Source organism: Syzygium oleosum, unplaced genomic scaffold (assembly GCF_021117445.2).
Source record: "Syzygium oleosum isolate NSW1041296 unplaced genomic scaffold, Sole_v2.1 Sole_v2.22, whole genome shotgun sequence".
Taxonomy (NCBI): domain Eukaryota; kingdom Viridiplantae; phylum Streptophyta; class Magnoliopsida; order Myrtales; family Myrtaceae; genus Syzygium; species Syzygium oleosum.
This window is the reverse complement of record NW_026607506.1, coordinates 3,057,516-3,076,516: the sequence shown is the minus strand read 5'-3', so window position 1 is coordinate 3,076,516 and position 19,001 is coordinate 3,057,516. Positions and strand designations below refer to the sequence as shown.

The 19,001-nt window shown below is 37.4% G+C and overlaps 1 protein-coding gene across 1 annotated transcript; it reads left to right on the top strand.

The window, feature by feature from the left end:
* The first annotated feature begins 15,165 nt into the window (after positions 1–15,165).
* On the top strand, positions 15,166–16,717 carry LOC115670020 (expansin-A11-like). The gene is made up of 3 exons (XM_030591210.2): positions 15,166–15,369; positions 15,644–15,965; positions 16,105–16,717. Exons 1-3 carry the CDS (start codon positions 15,231–15,233, stop codon positions 16,412–16,414), a joined length of 771 nt encoding a protein of 256 aa, XP_030447070.1. The 5' UTR covers positions 15,166–15,230; the 3' UTR covers positions 16,415–16,717.
* The last annotated feature ends 2,284 nt before the right edge of the window (positions 16,718–19,001 follow it).

Genomic DNA, 19,001 nt, shown 5'->3' with positions numbered 1-19,001 from the left:
GCTGGGGATTGCTTTTAATTGTCCATGAATTGTGGTTTTATAGTGTCCTACTATGCGGCAGTTAGAAATGAACATGGGACTGCGACAAGATGTTTAGCTTTTGCTTCATAATCTATGAGACAGGATCAAGTCTGTTCTAAAACTTGATGGGCCTGTCTGATGCTGTTCGATCACAAACCAAAAGCATATAAGTAAGAGAGAAAAAGGAGTAAGCATTCACGGTTCTTCCCAACCCATGGAAGAGGTCGGTGCAATGTGTGCATATCTTTGTACTTATTCGGATTAAATGTATCTCTGTTTTGCACTGCGTCACATTGGTATATGTATATATATTGATATCCTGTGGAAACAGAACTATGCCCCTTCACGTAATGATATTGTCGAATTATGAAGAAAAATGATTTGCAGTCCAACTATGTTATCTGAATGTGTAGTCTGTCCATTGTCTGAGGTTCGCTTCCTTGGATTTGAGCACTGATCGCTTGTGAATGTGGCTGAAACAAGAAATTCTTTGCTTTTTGTTTGTTTCTGGGGAAGTCGCGTTGCATTTCTAACTACTGAAAGAGCACCGATCCCACTACAAATCCACCGGATTGCAGACCATCTATTCTATGCCTAATATGCCCGATTAGGCTGTACAGAGCTAGGCCTCTTCACAAATATGTCTTCGTTAGGCAAATGGAAAAGTGGCGTCTTCTATTTTGAGAGCCTAATTCGCCTCGAATTGGAAAAGGTGACCGTAAGAGAAGTGATTAGTTGAGCTGGTAATGGTGTTTGGGTTCTTTAATCTTAAGCAAGAACCTTGCATACCTAGGTGAGATATGAAGCCTACCGATCAAGGCAATCCACAACAATTTACAGTAACAAAAATGGAAGCATTCAGAGAGGAACGAGGATTCAAAGAGAATTATTACACCGACATTTACGTGGAAACCCTTTCTATGTGAAAAGGGAAAAACCACGGAGCATCGGTCCACTGGCAAACTTCTATCAAGAGTACAAATAGGTTCAACCATTCCAAGAAACTACAAAGACACAAGCTCCTACTTCTACAAAACACTAAATCACAGACTCCAAACATATCCTGTGCTAGCCACTCTCTCTACGAGTAAACACAATAACTTGGAACTTGATACAACTTTGTAAAAGAACGATGGGTGCAAATAATTTTCTTGTCTTAAATTTGAATTCAATGCAACGTTGGACGTGTAGAAAACCCTAACCCCTCTTTCCCTCTTTTCTCATGTGCGCTCTTTTTTCGTGTGCAAGAGCAAGAATACTATTAACGGGTGTGTTTGGCAGCATTCCTAAAAGGATTAAAAAAAAGGGCTTGGGGCCTCCAAAGGCCTTTGGGACAAAGTTGAGGTATTTAGTTTAGCATTCCCAAATGTCTTTAAGCTAAAGTTAGCAATTTTAAAGTTCCTTAGCCCAATGCAAGTCTCACCCGGCATTGGCATTCAACGTTTTCGGAATATTGCTTTTGGGGCTAATAACTTTTTTTGCTTTCAACTTTGCCCTCACTTATATTTTTGTATTAGTTTCCCTCACAATCACTATTCATTGTCATCTTCTCTAGAACTGACTTTTTAGATCTAGATCCGAGTCACCAATCTGACCCTCTGTCAAGGGTCACATAAGCCCTGTCAACGATCAACGAGGCTAGGTCGCCGAGGTCGCGGGACCCTTGGTGTCACCTCGCCTGAGTCATGCTATCTTGGTGACACTTCACCTGGCCTCTTCGACTGTTTGATCCTTGCTGGGGATTGATTTGCTTCCACAATGATTCGTTATCTCCTTTCTCCAATAGCCAATGCCCTCTGTGTTTATCTTCTTCTTTTTTTTAATTCAAATCTACTTTGCAAAAAATACACCACAAATCACCTAACCAAACGATATCTGCTTTTGAGCAAATGCAGCACGAGTCAAAGATTTTTGGGAAAATGCCCCAAGGGTCTCCCAAACTCACCCTAAGACTAGCGAGGAGCTTTCTTAGAAATAGGCACACTACAAGATCACCGACTTGAGCGTCTAACACAAACACACTTAACCATCAATCTCCCACTCTAGGCCCATGAGGAATAAGGATCGGTTGTCAGTGGATCCCGTACCCGACCAACAATCTCAACATACCAAGCCTTCACGAGATTCTTGCTTCACATTTGCAAGGGTCTTGGTCATCATATCCGAAGGATTCCGGCTCGTCGCTATCTTCACAACTTTCATCGTTCTTTATTCGAGGGCTTCTCGGATCCAATGGTATTGATAACCAATGTGCTTTGCTCTAGCATGATATATGGCATTCACGGCGGTACTTTGACGATCAGAATACACCAAATACGCATCTTGCTTTAAACCCGAAGGGGGAAAAAGAAAAGATGGCCAATTCTGGGCTACTAGCTTCACTTTCTCATTTCAGCAAATGCCTAGTCCATTTGCCTCTAGAGGATGCTTTAAATTGCATCCTTTCTTTCGTGAATGGAAATGCCAAAGACAAAGGTGTATAAACAGATAGTTTTCAGGCGGAAAATGAGGCTCTAGGCCTAATGATATTGTATTACAATGCTTCTCTGTAGGCACACCAGCTTGGTCCCAACAGTCAATACAATCAACTATGCTACCTAATTCCCTATCTACATCAGAACTTACAATAAAATTAGCTAACCACTGATTATCCTCTCCATAAACAGTTGAAAATTGAAAAGCTCAAAACAGAGAGATCCGTAGTTCAATTGTCTTCAGGTGAAAATTGAAAATTGAGTTGTTCAGATCTTTGTGCACCATTTACCAGGTGGTCCAGCATCAGGATCACATTAGGCTGAATGCTGCATCTGAGCTTTCAGTCCATTTCGATTGGCGATGGTAGCGACAGTCAGATTCATCCGATGACGCCACATTGCCATTAGGACTGCTCAGGTCTATATCACTTGCTCATGTTGCTGAGAACCCAAGACTGGACTTGGCGAACTCCTTGGCCTTCTGTGATGGAGCAATCGAAGCCACTTCTGCATCGTGCAAAAGTTGGATGGCGTCAAAGGAATCTGGAGACATTCACAACTACCAGCGAGGCTGAAATGGATATTCAGCTGCAAGATGTGTCTGGTCTCATCTCAACGTGCATAATGAAGTTGTTGAAAGCACTGCGACTTTGATTCGACACCCGGAAGGAGGAAATTCGTTACGAGACACACGAGGCAATATCAGGAACAAGAACTCACAAATCATATCGAAGGAGGATGGCAACAAAGTGGGAATTCTGAATTTACCTTTAGGTTATCTAAGTTCTCAAAGCCTCTTTTTTACCTACACGCACTCTTGTTCCCTGGTTGTATATGGTGCTTTTATCTAGGACAATACAAATACTACTCTGCCGATGTAGGTTGTACCTCAGAAAACTTCTTTTTAAGCCAAAACTTGTAGTTTAGGGTAACTTTTCCTACGTTTCTTTCTTTATTGTTGATAAACATTGGAAGGAATGGAGACTAGCAGCGGATTGGTTAACTCATCCTAGTCCATGTCCTTTATTTCAGTACGGTACATACGGTACTTCTCTTATTGTTTGTCTTGGCATACGATACTTCGTGAAAAGGCTCTCTCTCTCTCTCTCTCTCTCTCTGTAGTTTATTTTTAATTGGATTGGATGGGAAAAGCATGTGCTGGAATGTGGCATTGGAGTTTTATTCAAAGCAGCACATTCCTAATCATGCAATTACAAGCAACTTATCTGATCATAGACCCTTTTTAAAATACCTCATCAAATGCCTGGTCAACCATTGGCATTTCTTGTTCACTTATTTTAATCTCTGTCACATGGATAATATGCCCCAGAGATCAACTTGTGCCTTGTACCGACGCTGATCCTTGAGTCCTTCTCATTTGTTCTTGAGGATATGCCACTGGCACGTGCCGATGAATGCGGTAATTATATGATTGCAGGTTCTTTCTCTCATTTATTTAGGTGACGGTGATGGTTTTCCAGGAATTTGGCTTATAAACAATCTGTGAATTCCTTACCAAAAAAAAAAAAACAATCTGTGAACTTGGAAAGTGCTTCATAAGACACAGGAATTATTGGATGGACTAGGCAACCGAGTGTACGTGATGAGTCTGTCGACCAACCAATAATACAATTGATTCCGTCCACAATGTGTCCTTCATTGATTGAGAGAACTAAGCAAGGTCTGAATTGGTGGATTAGTGATTATTATTACCATCTTAATGTGGAACTTTGTAGTTGACCTTCTAGCAATTCTGTGAAAGATATATGGCCCGAAAAAGGAAAAGAATGAACTGGCTTCTGGTTTGATCGACTGAAAGTTGTCCAAACTGAACTAATTAGAAATTTCGAATCCCTTTCTTGATACGTCAAGAACCTTCGTAAATACACGGCGAGAAAGCGCCCCACCAAATGCTGAACCTGCATGTACTGTTTGGCAGATTCTTCATCGACCTGTTTTTCTCAAAGTTTAAGCACATTAAAGACCGTTCATGTGGACCAAACTAAACCTGTTAGCAGATGGCGAAAACGTAATGGCCACTCATGGGCATTCCATTCCTATTCCAACTGGGTCATGTGCAGAAGACAGAAATGAAGGGGTCTCGCTTCATTCGGGTCAAAGAATGGCTAAACCCATGTGAAATACTAGGTACAAAATAAGGAACCCTCTCTCTCTCTCTCTCAAAAGTCAAAGCCATTTTAAAGATGCCCAGTAATCTTCAAATAGCAACAACCATATGCATTATTAAATAAAAGTCCTCAAAATCATGAGCAATAGGGATGGTGGTAGTGGTGATGGTGGTGGTGGTGGTGAGTTTCGATCTATTCACGATTCTTATTTGACGTAGCTAGCGAGGATCACCTAGAGGGGGGGTGAATAAGTGATCTAAAACTTTAGATCAATTTTTAAAGCGGAAACAAATTATCAAGATTAAAGTTTGAAAGATATTCAGATTCTGAGCAGACTTTATAGACAATGTGTTAGTATGTAGTATAAAAGATAGAATAAGAGTTTAGGGATAGTGAAAACTGCACACAAGAAATTATAGTGGTTCGGCTTAGATCAAGCCTACGTCCACTTTTCCATGCTGACAGCCTACCGGCTGGATTTCACTATGTGATAAAAAAGGATTACAAGTTCTAAGTGATATAACTTGGTGAATGATAGACCTCTCTATCTCACATAATCACTCTTACAAAATATCCCTCAAGATCTCAGTGTTTTGCTCAGGAAAGACAAATAGTAGAATCGGAGTATGCTCAGACTTTGGACTTGTTAATTCTTGATTTCGTTCAGTGTCTTTAGCTCCTCGTTAATCTCCTTTTATACTTCTTCGCTTCCAAACTAGCCGTTGGACAATCTTTAGAGGATCATCTTCCAATCTTCACCTTGGATAGATTTGTATAAGATTGATTGAGTAGCCGTTGATTAACAAAATCTGAATCCCGCTGAATCTGATGATTCATACAACCAGAATCTTGATTTCCATAAGTAGAGCTTTATCTGTTGTGATGTATATTTGTCATAATGTTTGATTGTCAATCAATTATAGCTTTAGATTGAATCAATCAAAACTTTCCTTCTGTGAAATCCACGCCAGATCACTAGCTGTTATATTTCGTTCTGAATAATGTGTGAGTCTGAATAGCTTTTGGTTCTTTCTTTCCATTTAGAACTTAAGTCAGTGTGGGTCTTTAGTAAGATCTGAACCTTTCATAAGTAAGGTCTGAAGTTCTTTGTCTGCTTAAAATAGAGTTTAAGTGACTTTTATGGTAGAGTCTGAACTTCTCGTTATGAATCCCGTAAAGTCTGAAGTCTTCCTTCTGAATCTCGTAGAGTCTGAGGTCTTCCAGAAAGTTTAGTTCTCTTAAAGTATTAAAGTTGCCACTTCCAGAATACATCTACCTAGATCAAAATACTTTAGAGTACATGTCAGATTTACAGGATTAATATAGATAGTTTTGTCAAAATCAAAATCTATTATGAGGTTTCCTCAACAATCTCCCCCTTTTTTATGGTGACAAAACTTCCATGCAGATTTAAAATATTTTGATAGAATTTTGAGGATAAGAATCAATTAAGCACATAAGACACAGGAAATGAATATAAGTGTAAGGTTTTAAAGTCTGTGTCCTTTTCCTTCTTCGAGTAAGTCGAATAACCTGCATGATTAAAACATGTTATCTCTGCATATCAACCCGCATCTTTGTAATCTGCATACATTTTCCCTCTTTATGTCATCAGCAAAAAAAATAGATAATTAAAGCATTAAACTAAATAAAACAACATGTTAGTCACAAACCATGTCAAAGATTAAATTACATATCCAATTCAAAATGCAAGGTTTGAAAGAATAAGGGAGTTGAAGCAGGCTATTTCTTTGTTGGGGTATGAACAAGTTGGAAATTCTCCATGATTTGAACAACTTCCTCAATCTTGGTAGAGCATTGACCAACCGTTTTCTCCATGTTGGATGAACAATGAGCAACTGCTTTCTCAATATCTGCCTTATTTTGTTCTGCATGAAGACGAAGATTTTCATTGTTTTCCTCAACAATGGCCTTAAGATTCTTCATGTCTTCTTCGAGAACTGATTGTTTTTCTTTGATTTCTAGCAGAAGTGAGAAAATGGTCCTATTCTCTATGGTCTATCCCTAGACGTTGTCATGTGCAATCTGTTCAAACTCAGCCCCTTTCTCGGTTTGTATCTCCTCCTGAATATCTGTATGTTCTGAAGCATCATGATCTTCCATTGCATGGTCAGGATGTTAGAGTGGAGATTGACCTTCATTTGTCTCCATTGGAACACTGCCTAGGTCCTGTTGCTGCAAACATGATCCTTCGGGATCTGGTTCTGAAGCCTTGGCAGTAGGTTCTGACATTCTTGTAGCAGACTCTCTGGAACTTCTTTCTCTTTCTCTATGATCTCAACATTTTGTCCTTCATCTGTTTCATCCTCTTCATCTCTGAGGAGGAGCTTTCTTCTCTTTTTGTACACTTGAAAAAGAGTTGGTGAGACAGTCTGCTCCTTTACTTTCTCCTTTTCTTCTCTTCTTCTTTCTGCTCTTCTTCTGGCAGGTTGTACTTCTGACTTTTCAACAATCTTTCCTTTGGCTTTGCTTTTAGCAATCTCCCTTTCCTTTCGAAGATCATATTGCTTGAGATTCATCTTAGCAATCATTTTCTCCCCAACATACATCAAAGGAACAAAAGTTTTGCACAATTCATCAGGAATTTGAATGTTTAGACAAATGAAAATCCTAAAGATCAGTGCATCATAAGGAAGTTGTCCCTTGTCCTTCAACAATGTTATGTACATATGAAGAATTATAATGTGAGGGAGAGAAAATGCAACCTCATTCAACATTACCCAGATCAACTTCACTTCAAATTTAGACAGGTCTGTCTTGGATGATGTTTTGGGCCTCAAACAATTTATAATGATCTTATGTAAGATCATTGTTTTCTTCGTCAGATCAGTATAAGATATGCGTCTTTTGGAACCTCTAGAGAAATTTGGATTTTTTAGGCTGCCTTGGAAGTTTCTTATGCACTAACTTCAATTGGAGTAAATTTGGATCGTTTTACTTCAATAATATCAGCCAATCTGTTAGCTTTCAAATCGTACTTCTTATCACCCATTGTAAACTGAATCCAGTCAGGAGACAAAATGGACAAATTTGAATAGAAATAGGCAGTCAGCTCAGCATATACATGAGCAGACTGAAGACAATATTCCTGTATACCCAACTTTTCAAAGTGTTGTCTCATCATAATACCAATACTTTCCAGATAGTCAAAATCAACGTTTCTGTGGTTCATAATTCCTCTGGACAACAAAAGTTTGTGATACTCTCGGTGCATTTAATTTCTGAACAGATTTCCATTTCCTTTTACTTCAGATGCGATTCCTATCCTCACCTCAAAATTGTTGAAAAGTCTTTCATCATCATCCTCTTTATTTTTTCAACCTTAGAGTCTGAGCCACTTTTGGATTTAGGGCTTGCAAAAATAGGTTTCTTTGGAATAGGATTCGGTGATTTTCCCACCTTTTCTTTACCTTTCCTTGAAACATTCTCCTTCTTTTCAGGGCTAGATAAACTCTTTCTAGAATGACCAATTTTAGGATGAAACAAAGAATACATTTGCACGAGTTTTACTTTAGTTCGAAAACCATTGTCTCTTTGGCATTGATTTAATAGCGACTCAGATGCATTGCTCTTCTTCAACTTTTCAAAAGTCTTCCATACAAAGTTAAGATCTTTGAAATGAAAGTCAGTTTTACTGGACAGTTTTTGGGAAGACTATTGTTGAGACGCTTGAGGAGTTGCTTTTGAAGGTGCTTGCTTGTCCGATTTTGTCTCAGATGAGTCTGTGATCTCCATCTATTCTGCTTTTCTAGTAGGCTGGGATTCTCTATTGAGAATTCTCGAAGATCTTCTCTTATAAGGCATGATGATTCTCTTAGGTTTTCTTGTGAAGAAAGGTTTGATTTTGTGATCGAGGAGGAGCAATGTCTGAAGGGGTGACGGAATGAACAGTCGGATTCCTTTTAGGGCTTTTTATAAAGGAGACGGTTTTAGAAATAAAACCGCTTTTGGAAGTTATAAATTGTGATCCTATTATTCAGGAATTTTGAATAATAGACAAAGATATTTTGAGCACACTCAATCAATAATATTTGTTAAATAAGGATACGTACTTGATTTTCCTCCAAATATAAGTATAGATATTGCCAAAATTTCCTGCCATAAAATATGCCCGCTAAAATTTGAAATAATGATCTTACATTCCTTTTGGTCTGAAAAGAGGCGTTTAGACTTTGATAGTTTGAGTCTGAAGAATTCCTGTCTTAAAAAAATTCTTCAAGCGAAATGATTAGTGATACATAACTTATTACGAATAAATTCAAATGAAGATTTATCTAAAGGTTTTGTGAATATATCAGCTAATTGATTTTTAGAATCAACAAATTGAATATTCACATCACCGTTCTGACCATGATCTCTGATGAAGTGGTGCTTGATTTCAATGTGCTTGGCTCGTGAATGAAGAATTGGATTCTTGGTCAAATTAATAGCACTTGTGTTGTCACATTTGATTTTAACACTGGATTCTTCTATTCCAAAATCTCGTAATTATTGCTTCATCCACAGAATCTGAGCGCAGCAGCTTCCTAAAGCCACATATTCTGCTTCTGCTGTAGATAGTGCAACTGTGCTTTGTTTCTTTGAGTACCGGGACACCAACATATTTCCAAGTAATTGACACGTTCCTGTAGTACTTTTCCTATCCATTTTACAGCCAACTAGATCAGCATCAAAATAACCAATAAGAGTAAAATATGATCTCTTTGAATACCATAGACCTAACATTGGATAAGTTCCAATGTATTTGATTATCCTTTTCACTGCTATGAGATTTGATTCCTTTGGGTTAGATTGAAATCTAGCACACATACAGACACTAAATAGTATGTCGGGTCGAGAAGCAGTAAGATATAGTAAAGATCCAATCATGCTTCTATACATATTATGATCAACCTGTTTACCACTCTCATCCTTGTCTAATTTGGACGAATGAGACATTGGAGTGTCTATTTTCTTGTTGTTCTGCAGTCCAAACTTATTCATAATCTCTTTTGCATACTTTTCTTAGCAAATGAAAATACCATCCTCGGTCTGTTTCACTTGTAGTTCAAGAAAGAATGTTAGTTCACCCATTATGCTCATCTCGAACTCGTTCTGCATGCACTTTGAAAATCTTTTGCAAATCACTTCATTAGAGGATCCAAATATAGTATCATTCACATAAATTTGAACAATTAAAAAATCTTTACCTTATCTCTTAATAAACAGGGTTGTATCAACCTTACCTTTCATGAAGTTGTTCTGCAGAAGGAAATTATTTAACCTTTCATACCAAGCACGAAGTGCTTGTTTCAGCCCATAAAGTGACTTTTTAAGCTTGTAAACATAGTCAGGCTTTCTTGGTTCTTCAAAACCAGGGGGTTGTTCTACATATACCTCTTCTTTGATGTAACTATTCATAAATGTACTTTTCACGTTCATCTGAAATAATTTAAAGTTATGGAAACAAGCATAAGCTCACAATAGCCTCATGGCTTATAACCTCGTAATCGGCATAGGTTTCATCATAGTCTATGCCTTCTTCTTGTGAGTAGCCTTTTGCTACAAGCCTTGCTTTGTTTCTGATTACTTTTCCCTTATCATCCAGCTTGTTTCTGAATACCCATTTTGTTCCAATTACTAGATGATTTTTGGGTCTTGGCACAAGTTCCCATACTTCATTGATTCTGAACTGTTGAAGTTCTTCCCACATTGCTTCTATCCAGCTTTCATCTGAAAGTGCTTCATCAACCCCTTTTGGTTTTATCTTAGATATTAATGCCAAGGCATTGATATTTTCCTTATGTTTGGATCGAATTTTGACGCCATATTCTCCAATGATAAGATTCTTCGGATGACTGGATTTATGTTTCCAGTTTTTGTTGAATCTCTCCTTTTGAGTATCATCAGATTTTGAAGGTTCTAGCTGTGTGATCGATGAATTTTTCTTTCTTTCTTCAACAGGTTTAATGATCTTTGGAGATTCTTGTTGAGCTCCGTACATCTCTTGAACATTGTGAGATGGTTCAGATTCATCCTTTTAAGTCTGAACATATTCATCAAATCTCACATTCATTGTTTATTCCACAGTCTGAGAGTTTTTGTTGAAAACTCTGTATGCCTTTCTTGTTGTGGAGTATCCAAGGAAAAATCCTTCATTTGCTTTCTCATCAAACTTTTCAGTGTGATCATTTGGATTTTTTAGTATAAAGCATTTATAACCAAACATATGAAAATATGAAATGCTGGGTTTTCTACCTTTATAAAGCTCATATGGGGTTTTGTCAAGAATATGTCTTAGAAAGACTCTATTGATAATTTAACAGGCTGTAGAAACTGCTTCTGCCAAAAAATGATACGGAATCTTGCTTTTAATCAAAAGAGTTCTTGCAATTTCTTGCAAAGAACGATTTTTTCATTCCACAACACCATTCTGTTCTGTTGTATAAGGAGTACAAAAATTGTGTTGAAAGCTATTTTCCTCACAAAAATCTGAAAAACTTTGATTTTCAATTTCTCCCCCATGATCAGTTTTGATGCTATAAATGGTATAACCCTTTTCATTCTGAACTCTTTTTGCAAATTTTGAAAAATATGAAAGGGCTTTATTTTTGTGAGCAAGAAAGAATACCCAAGTGAATATAGTAAAATCATCAACAATAATTAAATAATACTTCTTACCACCAATACTTTGAGTTCTGGTTGGTCTAAACATATCCATATGTAGAAGCTGCAAAGCACGATTAGTAGAAACATGATGTATAGGCTTAAAAGAGCTTCTTACCTATTTCCCTAAGGTGCAAGCTATGCACAATTTTATTTTCTTGTATTTTAAACTTGGCAGACCTCAAACAAGTTTTTTGTTTGAGATCTTTGAAATTTGTTTCATGCTGATGTGCCCCAATCTTCTATTTCATAGGTCTTCATCTTCCTTGATAGAAATTAAACATTGAGTAGAATAAGAATTTACATCCAGAAGATAAATATTATTATGTCTTCATCCTGTGAAGGTTTGAGAGCAGTCTTTGCTAGAGCCAGAGCAGATGTTTCTTGGAAGCTTATTTTAAAGCCTGTGTCACATAGTTGACTTATGCTGATCAGATTGTAATTGAGACATTTTACCAATGAAACATCATTGATAGTAAGTCCTCCAATCTCAACGATTCCTTTTCCAACAATTTTTTCTTTGTTATTTCCTCCAAAGGAAACACTTCCACCATTCAGACTTTGAAATTTGATAAACATGCTTGGATCTCCTATCATATGTCTTGAACAGCCACTGTCCAAGTACCATTTTCTTTTTCTCTTGCTAATAACCTACAAAAATCATATACACTCAAGCCTTTTTTGGTACCTAGATTTGTTTGAGTTCTTGAGAGTTAGTGGCATAGGATGTTTTTATAAAGTTTCTCCGAATTGGTCTCCAGACTTTAGGACAATTATTCTCAAAGTGCTGTGGATCTCCACATTTTGAGCACTTGAGTGCACTTCGACCAACAGGTTTTACAAAATTTCCTTAAAAATGATTTTTGTAAGCTTGTCTAGGAGGTCTTTGCCTTAATCTCTCATTGACTTTTGGAAAATCAATTAAATGATCACTTTCCTTAACAAAATCGAGATCTGATTTGTTATAATAAGGGATTTGTATAGAAAGAATATGTTCCAGCGTTTTTGAACCATTTGAAAATTTGGAAGTGATATCAGAAAACTTCCTTTTTAAAACAGAATTTTCCTCGGCAAGTAAATCTCGATTTTCCTTGATTTGATGAAATTCTTTTTGCAAAAAATCGATTTTGTCCTTTTGAGAAATATCCTGTTGCTTCAGCACTGAATTTTCCTTTTTTAGTTCAGAGATTCTCTCAAGAGCAGCCTCAAATTCAGAGCATAATTCATCGATATAATTTGACATTTCAATTGAAATTTCAAGATACTTTACCTCAATTTCAACTCAAGTATCAGAATCTGAGTCTGAGTCTGAGTTTGAGTCTAAGTCTGAATTTGAGTCAGATTTGACCATCAAACCGAAGTTTGTGATATCTTCATCACTGTCTTCACATTCTGTGTCACTCTAGGTTTCTGCTTTCAAGGCTTTCTTTGCCTTTTCAAGTTTGCTTTTCTTTTCTTCAGGAGTGGACAGTTTGGTTTGATATGTCCACGCTTCTTGCAATGGAAACAGATTACTTCCTTTGATTTATCTGTTTCATCAGGGATTTTCTTTTTGTCGAATGGCTTCTTCCCTTTGAAGTTTCTTCCTTTCTTTTTCATTCTTTTGTACCTTTTTAATGAAGAGAGCCAGTTTATCATCATCAACATCCTCTTCTTCTGAATCTGCATCATCAGAGTTAATATTAGATTTTAAAGCAATTAACTTCTTACCTCTGGATTTATTTTCCTCATTCAGTTGTTCAGTTTCATATGACTGAAGAGTTCCAATTAGTTCATTCATTGATAGAGGCATGATCCTTTGAGTCTCTCGAAGTGAGGTTTTTATGTTGTCCCACTCCTTTGATAATCCCCTCAGAAGCTTGTTCACTGTCATTGCATCTGAGACTGGTTGTCCTTGATATGTAAGATCATTTACTATATCAGTAAGTCTGTCATATATATCTACAACTGATTCTCCTATTTTCATTCTGAAGGATTCATATTGTCCAAGCAACAGATTGATCTGAGTTTCCTTGGCTCGATCTGTTCCTTCAGATGTAGTGTAGAGGGTGTCCCAGATGTCCTTTGCTAATTCATAAGAAGCAATTTTCTCATACTCAATAGGTGCTAAAGCACAATAAAAAGAATAAATTGCTTTTGAGTCTAAAATTTCTCTTTTTGATATCTTAGTTTGAGATAATGGAGCTTCTTCTGATTTGCTTCCATCTAGCTTTTCTTTTGAAGCAGATGCAGATGCAAAAGACTTTGGATTAACTCCTCTGATGACAACATCCCACTGCATGTGATCAACTGATTTGACGAATGCTTTCATTTTGTTTTTCTAGACGCTGTATTCCTTGCCATCAAAATATGGTGGTCTGGAATTGTACTGTCCTTCAATAAGACCTGGAGCACTCAAGTTAGCAATTTAGATCGTTAGCTTAGAAGTACAAACACTTCAATAAACAAGCAACTTGCTCTGATACCAATTGACGTAGCTAGCAAGGATCACCTAGAGGGGGTGAATACGTGATCTAAAACTTTTGATCAATTTTTAACACGGAAACAAATGATTAAGATTAAAGTCTGAAAGATATTCAGATTCTGAGCAGACTTTATAAACAATGTGCTAGTATGCAGTACAAAAGATAGAATAAGAGTTTAGGGATAGAGAAAACTGCACATAAGAAATTATAATGGTCCGGCTTAGATCAAGCCTATGTCCACTCTTCCACACTGACAGCCTACCGGCTGAATTTCACTATGTGATAAAAAAGGATTACAAGTTCTAAGTGATATCACTCGGTGAATGATAAGACTCTCTATCTCACATAATCACTCTTACAAAATATCCCTCAAGATCTCAGTGTTTTGCTTAGGAAAGACAAGTAGTAGAATCAGAGTATGCTTAGACTTTGGACTTGTTAATTCTTGATTTCGTTCAGTGCCTTCAGCTCCTCGTTAATCTCATTTTATACTCCTCTACTTCCAAACTGGCCGTTGGATAGTCTTCAGAGGATCATCTTCCAATTTTCACCTTGGATAGATTTGTATAAAATTGATTGAGTAGCCGTTGGTTGACAAAATATGAATCTCGTTGAATTTGGTAGCCCATACAACCAAAATCTTGATTTCCATAAGTAGAGTTTTATCCGTTGTGATGTATATTTGGCATAATGTTTGATTGTCAATCAATTATAGCTTTAGATTGAATCAATAAAAAATTTCCTTCTGTGAAATTCACGCCAGATCACTAACCGTTATGTTTCGTTCTGAATAATGTTTAAGTCTAAATAGCTTTTGATTCTTGCTTTCCATTGAGAACTTAAGTCAGTATGGGTCTTCAGTAAGGTCTGAACGTTTCAAAAGTAAGGTCTGAAGTTTCTTGTCTACTTAAAATAGAGTCTGAGTGACTTTTATGGTAGAGTCTGAACTTGTCGTTCTGAATCCCGTAAAGTCTGAAGTCTTCCTTATGAACCTTGTAGAGTCTGAGGTCATCCAGAAAGTTTAGTTCTCTCAAAGTATTAAAATTGCCACTTCCAGAACACATCTACCTGGATCAAAATACTTCATAGTACATGTCGGATTTATAGGATTAATATGGATAGTTTTGTCAACATCAAAATCTATTAGGAGGTTTCCTCTACATTATTTTGGGGAGAAACTGCATGTGGGACTTACGGAAGAGAACGTGGGAACAATTGAATGAGGCCTTTGAGATCTTCAGACTTTTCTGAAAATATCATCCAATTATTTAAAGAAGTTCTTGTTCTTAAAAAATTTTCCGTGTCTGGAGAGATCACATGTGAAGGTGGTTGTGTCATGTGGGAGCCAAACCAGTCTCTTATTTAAAGTGCGGCACTATGGGGTCTTTGGCCAAGCCAAGCAGTTCAGACGCATCTCTCCCCCAATCACATTGTCATTCTCAAACCTCAATCTCCTCCAATTCTCTCTCTTTCAGATGGAGAAGTCCAGTTTTGCTCCGCTCATTGTGCTTGTGTGCTTTCATTTTGCTGTGAGTGCCAATGCATTCACTGCTTCAGGATGGACCAAAGCTCATGCCACCTTTTACGGTGGAAGCGATGCCTCGGGAACCATGGGTAAGTTCAAAAATATAACTCGTTTTCTCTTGTTGGAACGACTCGTCGGTCCACATGGACCTGGTTAGTCACGAAAACTTTCGATACAGATCCTTAGATTAGGTAATGGAATCCACGAACTTGATTTCAAGAATGCTTCGGCCTCCATAGGCTCATTGCTAACTACTTGTAGGGTATAGAATGAGGTGGTCTTTGTTTAGTAAGACCATTTCCTGATACCCAATTCGCAAGAAATTAGGGGCTCTCGAGTTTAACATTAGTTGATGATGTGCAGGAGGAGCTTGTGGCTATGGCGACTTGTACTCGACCGGGTATGGCACCCGAACTACTGCGTTGAGCACCGCGTTGTTCAACAATGGTGCTTCGTGTGGGCAGTGCTACAGGATCATCTGTGACTACCAAACTGACGCCAGGTGGTGCATCAAAGGAGTTTCCATCACGGTCACTGCCACCAATTTCTGCCCTCCGAACTTCGCTCTTGCGAATGACAATGGTGGGTGGTGCAACCCGCCCCTCCAGCATTTCGACATGGCTGAGCCTGCTTGGTTAAAGATCGGCATCTACAGGGGAGGAATCATACCTGTCATATACCAAAGGTCTGTAATCTAAGCTTTCTTTGGTATATTTTCAGTCCGCACCGTGATCGACTCAACCTACCACCTCACATCCCAACCATCTTAAATTGATTATTTGCTCTGGGACTAAGTCATATAGGTGGGTCATAATCCTTTGCAGGGTTCCATGCAAGAAACATGGTGGAGTGAGGTTCACCATCAACGGGAGAGACTACTTTGAGCTGGTCCTCATAAGCAACGTTGCAGCAGCCGGGTCGATCCAGTCCGTCTCGATCAAAGGCTCGAACACAGGATGGACGACCATGTCGAGGAACTGGGGGGCTAATTGGCAGTCGAATTCATACCTCAACGGCCAATCTCTGTCCTTTCAGGTCACAACCACTGATGGACAGACTAAGGTCTTCACAGACATTGTGCCACCAAATTGGGCATTCAGCCAAACCTTCTCTAGCTCGGTTCAATTCAGTTGAATTCGAGAGTGGCTTCGAAGTTTCACGGTGATCGATTGGACTGGCCGAGGCGTGCTTTATTTATTTTCACAAAGAGCAGCCCGCCACATTTTTAGTTTTGAGGAAGCGAAATCGATCCGTCAACTCAAAGGCTCTGAAAATCATCAGTAATTGTTGAGCCAAAGTATAGAGCAGAGGTTTTGACATTAAACATACTCTGTAATCATCACCAACTTGTGGAGGTTTGAGGTTTGATCAATGTGATTTGTTGCTGCACTGTAATAAGAAGCTCGGTCAAAAGGGCATATATAATATATATGATTAGCTTTATCTTTCGAATTCAGATGCTTGTTCAATTATATTCCAAGTATTACTAATAAAGTCAGCCAAATGTTGACTTTTCCCCCTTGTGTTGTTATAGCAGGAGTATATGGTGTCGGTGATATATATATTTTCCCCCTTTTCGTCTACGCTACTCCATTGAGGGTTTGATCTCTCTTTTATATTCATGATAAGCCTTGCAGCAAGGATTGAAACTCATAATTACTCAAATATTGAAGGGTTGATATGCAAAACGTGCATGCGCTGCCATGCTACAGCGATGGAGGAAGCTTTGGAAGCAGTAAATAACTTTCCAACTCCACTAACTTTTAGAATTTTCTTGGCAGACCTCCTCTTCTATTTGCACTCTCTTCCAAACAAATGTTTTCTGGACTGCCTATGCAAATTACATGAAGTAGACTTTTCTTTCAAAGAATTTAAATTCATCGTCAACAAATTGTCTCCTTTCAGTTCTCCAATTTAATTTATTCTTCTCATTAAATTTTTTTTCTAGATAAATGCACTGGAAGTCCTAAAACTTATTACGAAAGTGTAATTGAGTCTCAAAACTTTCAAAAAGCGCAATCAAGTCTTGAAACTGGTTACGAAAGTGCAATAGAGTCCTAAAATTTTCAAAAAGTGCAATCAGGTCCTGAAACTTGTCACGAAAATACAATCGAGTCCTAAAAATTTCAAAAAATGTATTCAACAGAAGGATTAGATTAGTCCAATTTGATAAGTTTTAGGAATTGATTGCACTTTTCGAAAATTTTAGGACTTAATTGCACTTTTGCGATAAGTTTTAGGACTTAATAGCACTATTTGAAAGTTTAAGGATTTAATTGTACTTTCGCGACGAGTTTTAGAACTTTCAATGCACTTATCTCTTTTTTTTTTCGAAGGCTAGAATTGTAGAGCCGTCAAAAGCAGAAAAGTACCACTAACTGAAAACAAAAACCATTCAAATTCATATACAGAATGTACGTGTTGCCCATAGCGTGCGTTGGTTCTAATTTCTTTTTATGTTCGCTAAAAGTGTTATTTTTAGCGGAAGAAACTCCTCTGGTTCCTAGATTTTTCTTTCTTTCTAATTCAACATTTGTTATTTTTATCGGGCAAGGTCGCCAGCCCTTGCTCTGTTCTGGCGACCCCCATAGACCATTTCCCCACCATCACCAGCCCTTCCCAGCAATGTTGGGGTGGCGGTGGTGGCGAGGGATTCGAACTCTCTCTTTTTTAGCTTATTTTTAAATTTAATTTAAATAAAATTTGTATTAAAAATTAGAATTTGATCAAAAAGACGTCGTTTTAGCCTTATGTTTCATGTTTTAGCCACGTCATCATCACGTAGTAGAGAGTAAATATTAAAAAAAGGCACGTCAGCATTTTTTGTTAGCTAAGTCGAATGAAATTAATAGAAGGACTTGATTGCATCAATTTGATAAATTTTAGGATTTGATTTCACTTTTTGCAAGTTTTAAGATTCAATTGTACTTTCACGATAAGTTAGTGCACATACTCTTTCTCTTTTTAGTCCATGCGGTGAATATATATCTTTTTCTTAAACTATTCACTTCCTTCTATTTTATTTTAGTTCCTTCTTTCAACGAATGTCACTTGGCCAAAGATTCTGACCGATCATGATTCATATACCTTTATTTCCTCTAAATTTGGTCAGATACTGCAATCTTTCGTATCTTAGTACTCCTTGTATATATCATATGCATATTTCGGCCACATTGAAAGGATTGATGGGCTTGGCCAAATTTTGTCTTCTTGTGGGCTTAATCCAACTAATTCAATTAAGCTCACAACTTTCGTTGCACCAGTCTAATTAGCTCCAACTCAACTAAAATGCAGTTTATGTGGGCTTAATACTATTAAATGAAAAATGCTACTAATATGCAAAGCGAAATGAATAATCTTTTTGTTTAGGGATCATGGTCAATCCATAATTTTCCATGCAATAAATGTCTAAATAGGTCGCCAAAATTGTGGTGTCAACAATTCCTTGAGTCATTATTAACCAAGCAACAATATCTCCGATATCATATTTTTCCACATGTAAGCATTTAAGCAATTTTACTCTTTATGGTGTATTACATTGGAAACAACAAAGTCAAATTTTCTCTCTATATTATTCTATATTAGTATTTTTTTTTGCAAATCATCACATTACACATTATGCATATCCAGCCAATTTTATTAGAGATATAATTACATTCTCATTCTTGTAGAGTTAATTTTATTATTTATTCCTTTAGACCGTACTAAATATATCCAATAT

What these genes read in the sequence shown, in the direction of transcription:
- LOC115670020 (XM_030591210.2), top strand. Translation starts at nt 15,231, where the DNA reads ATGGAGAAGTCCAGTTTTGCTCCGCTCATTGTGCTTGTGTGCTTTCAT. An exon ending in CGATGCCTCGGGAACCATGG is followed by an intron (nt 15,370 to 15,643) that starts GTAAGTTCAAAA and finishes GATGATGTGCAG; the next exon opens with GAGGAGCTTGTGGCTATGGC. An exon ending in ATACCTGTCATATACCAAAG is followed by an intron (nt 15,966 to 16,104) that starts GTCTGTAATCTA and finishes AATCCTTTGCAG; the next exon opens with GGTTCCATGCAAGAAACATG.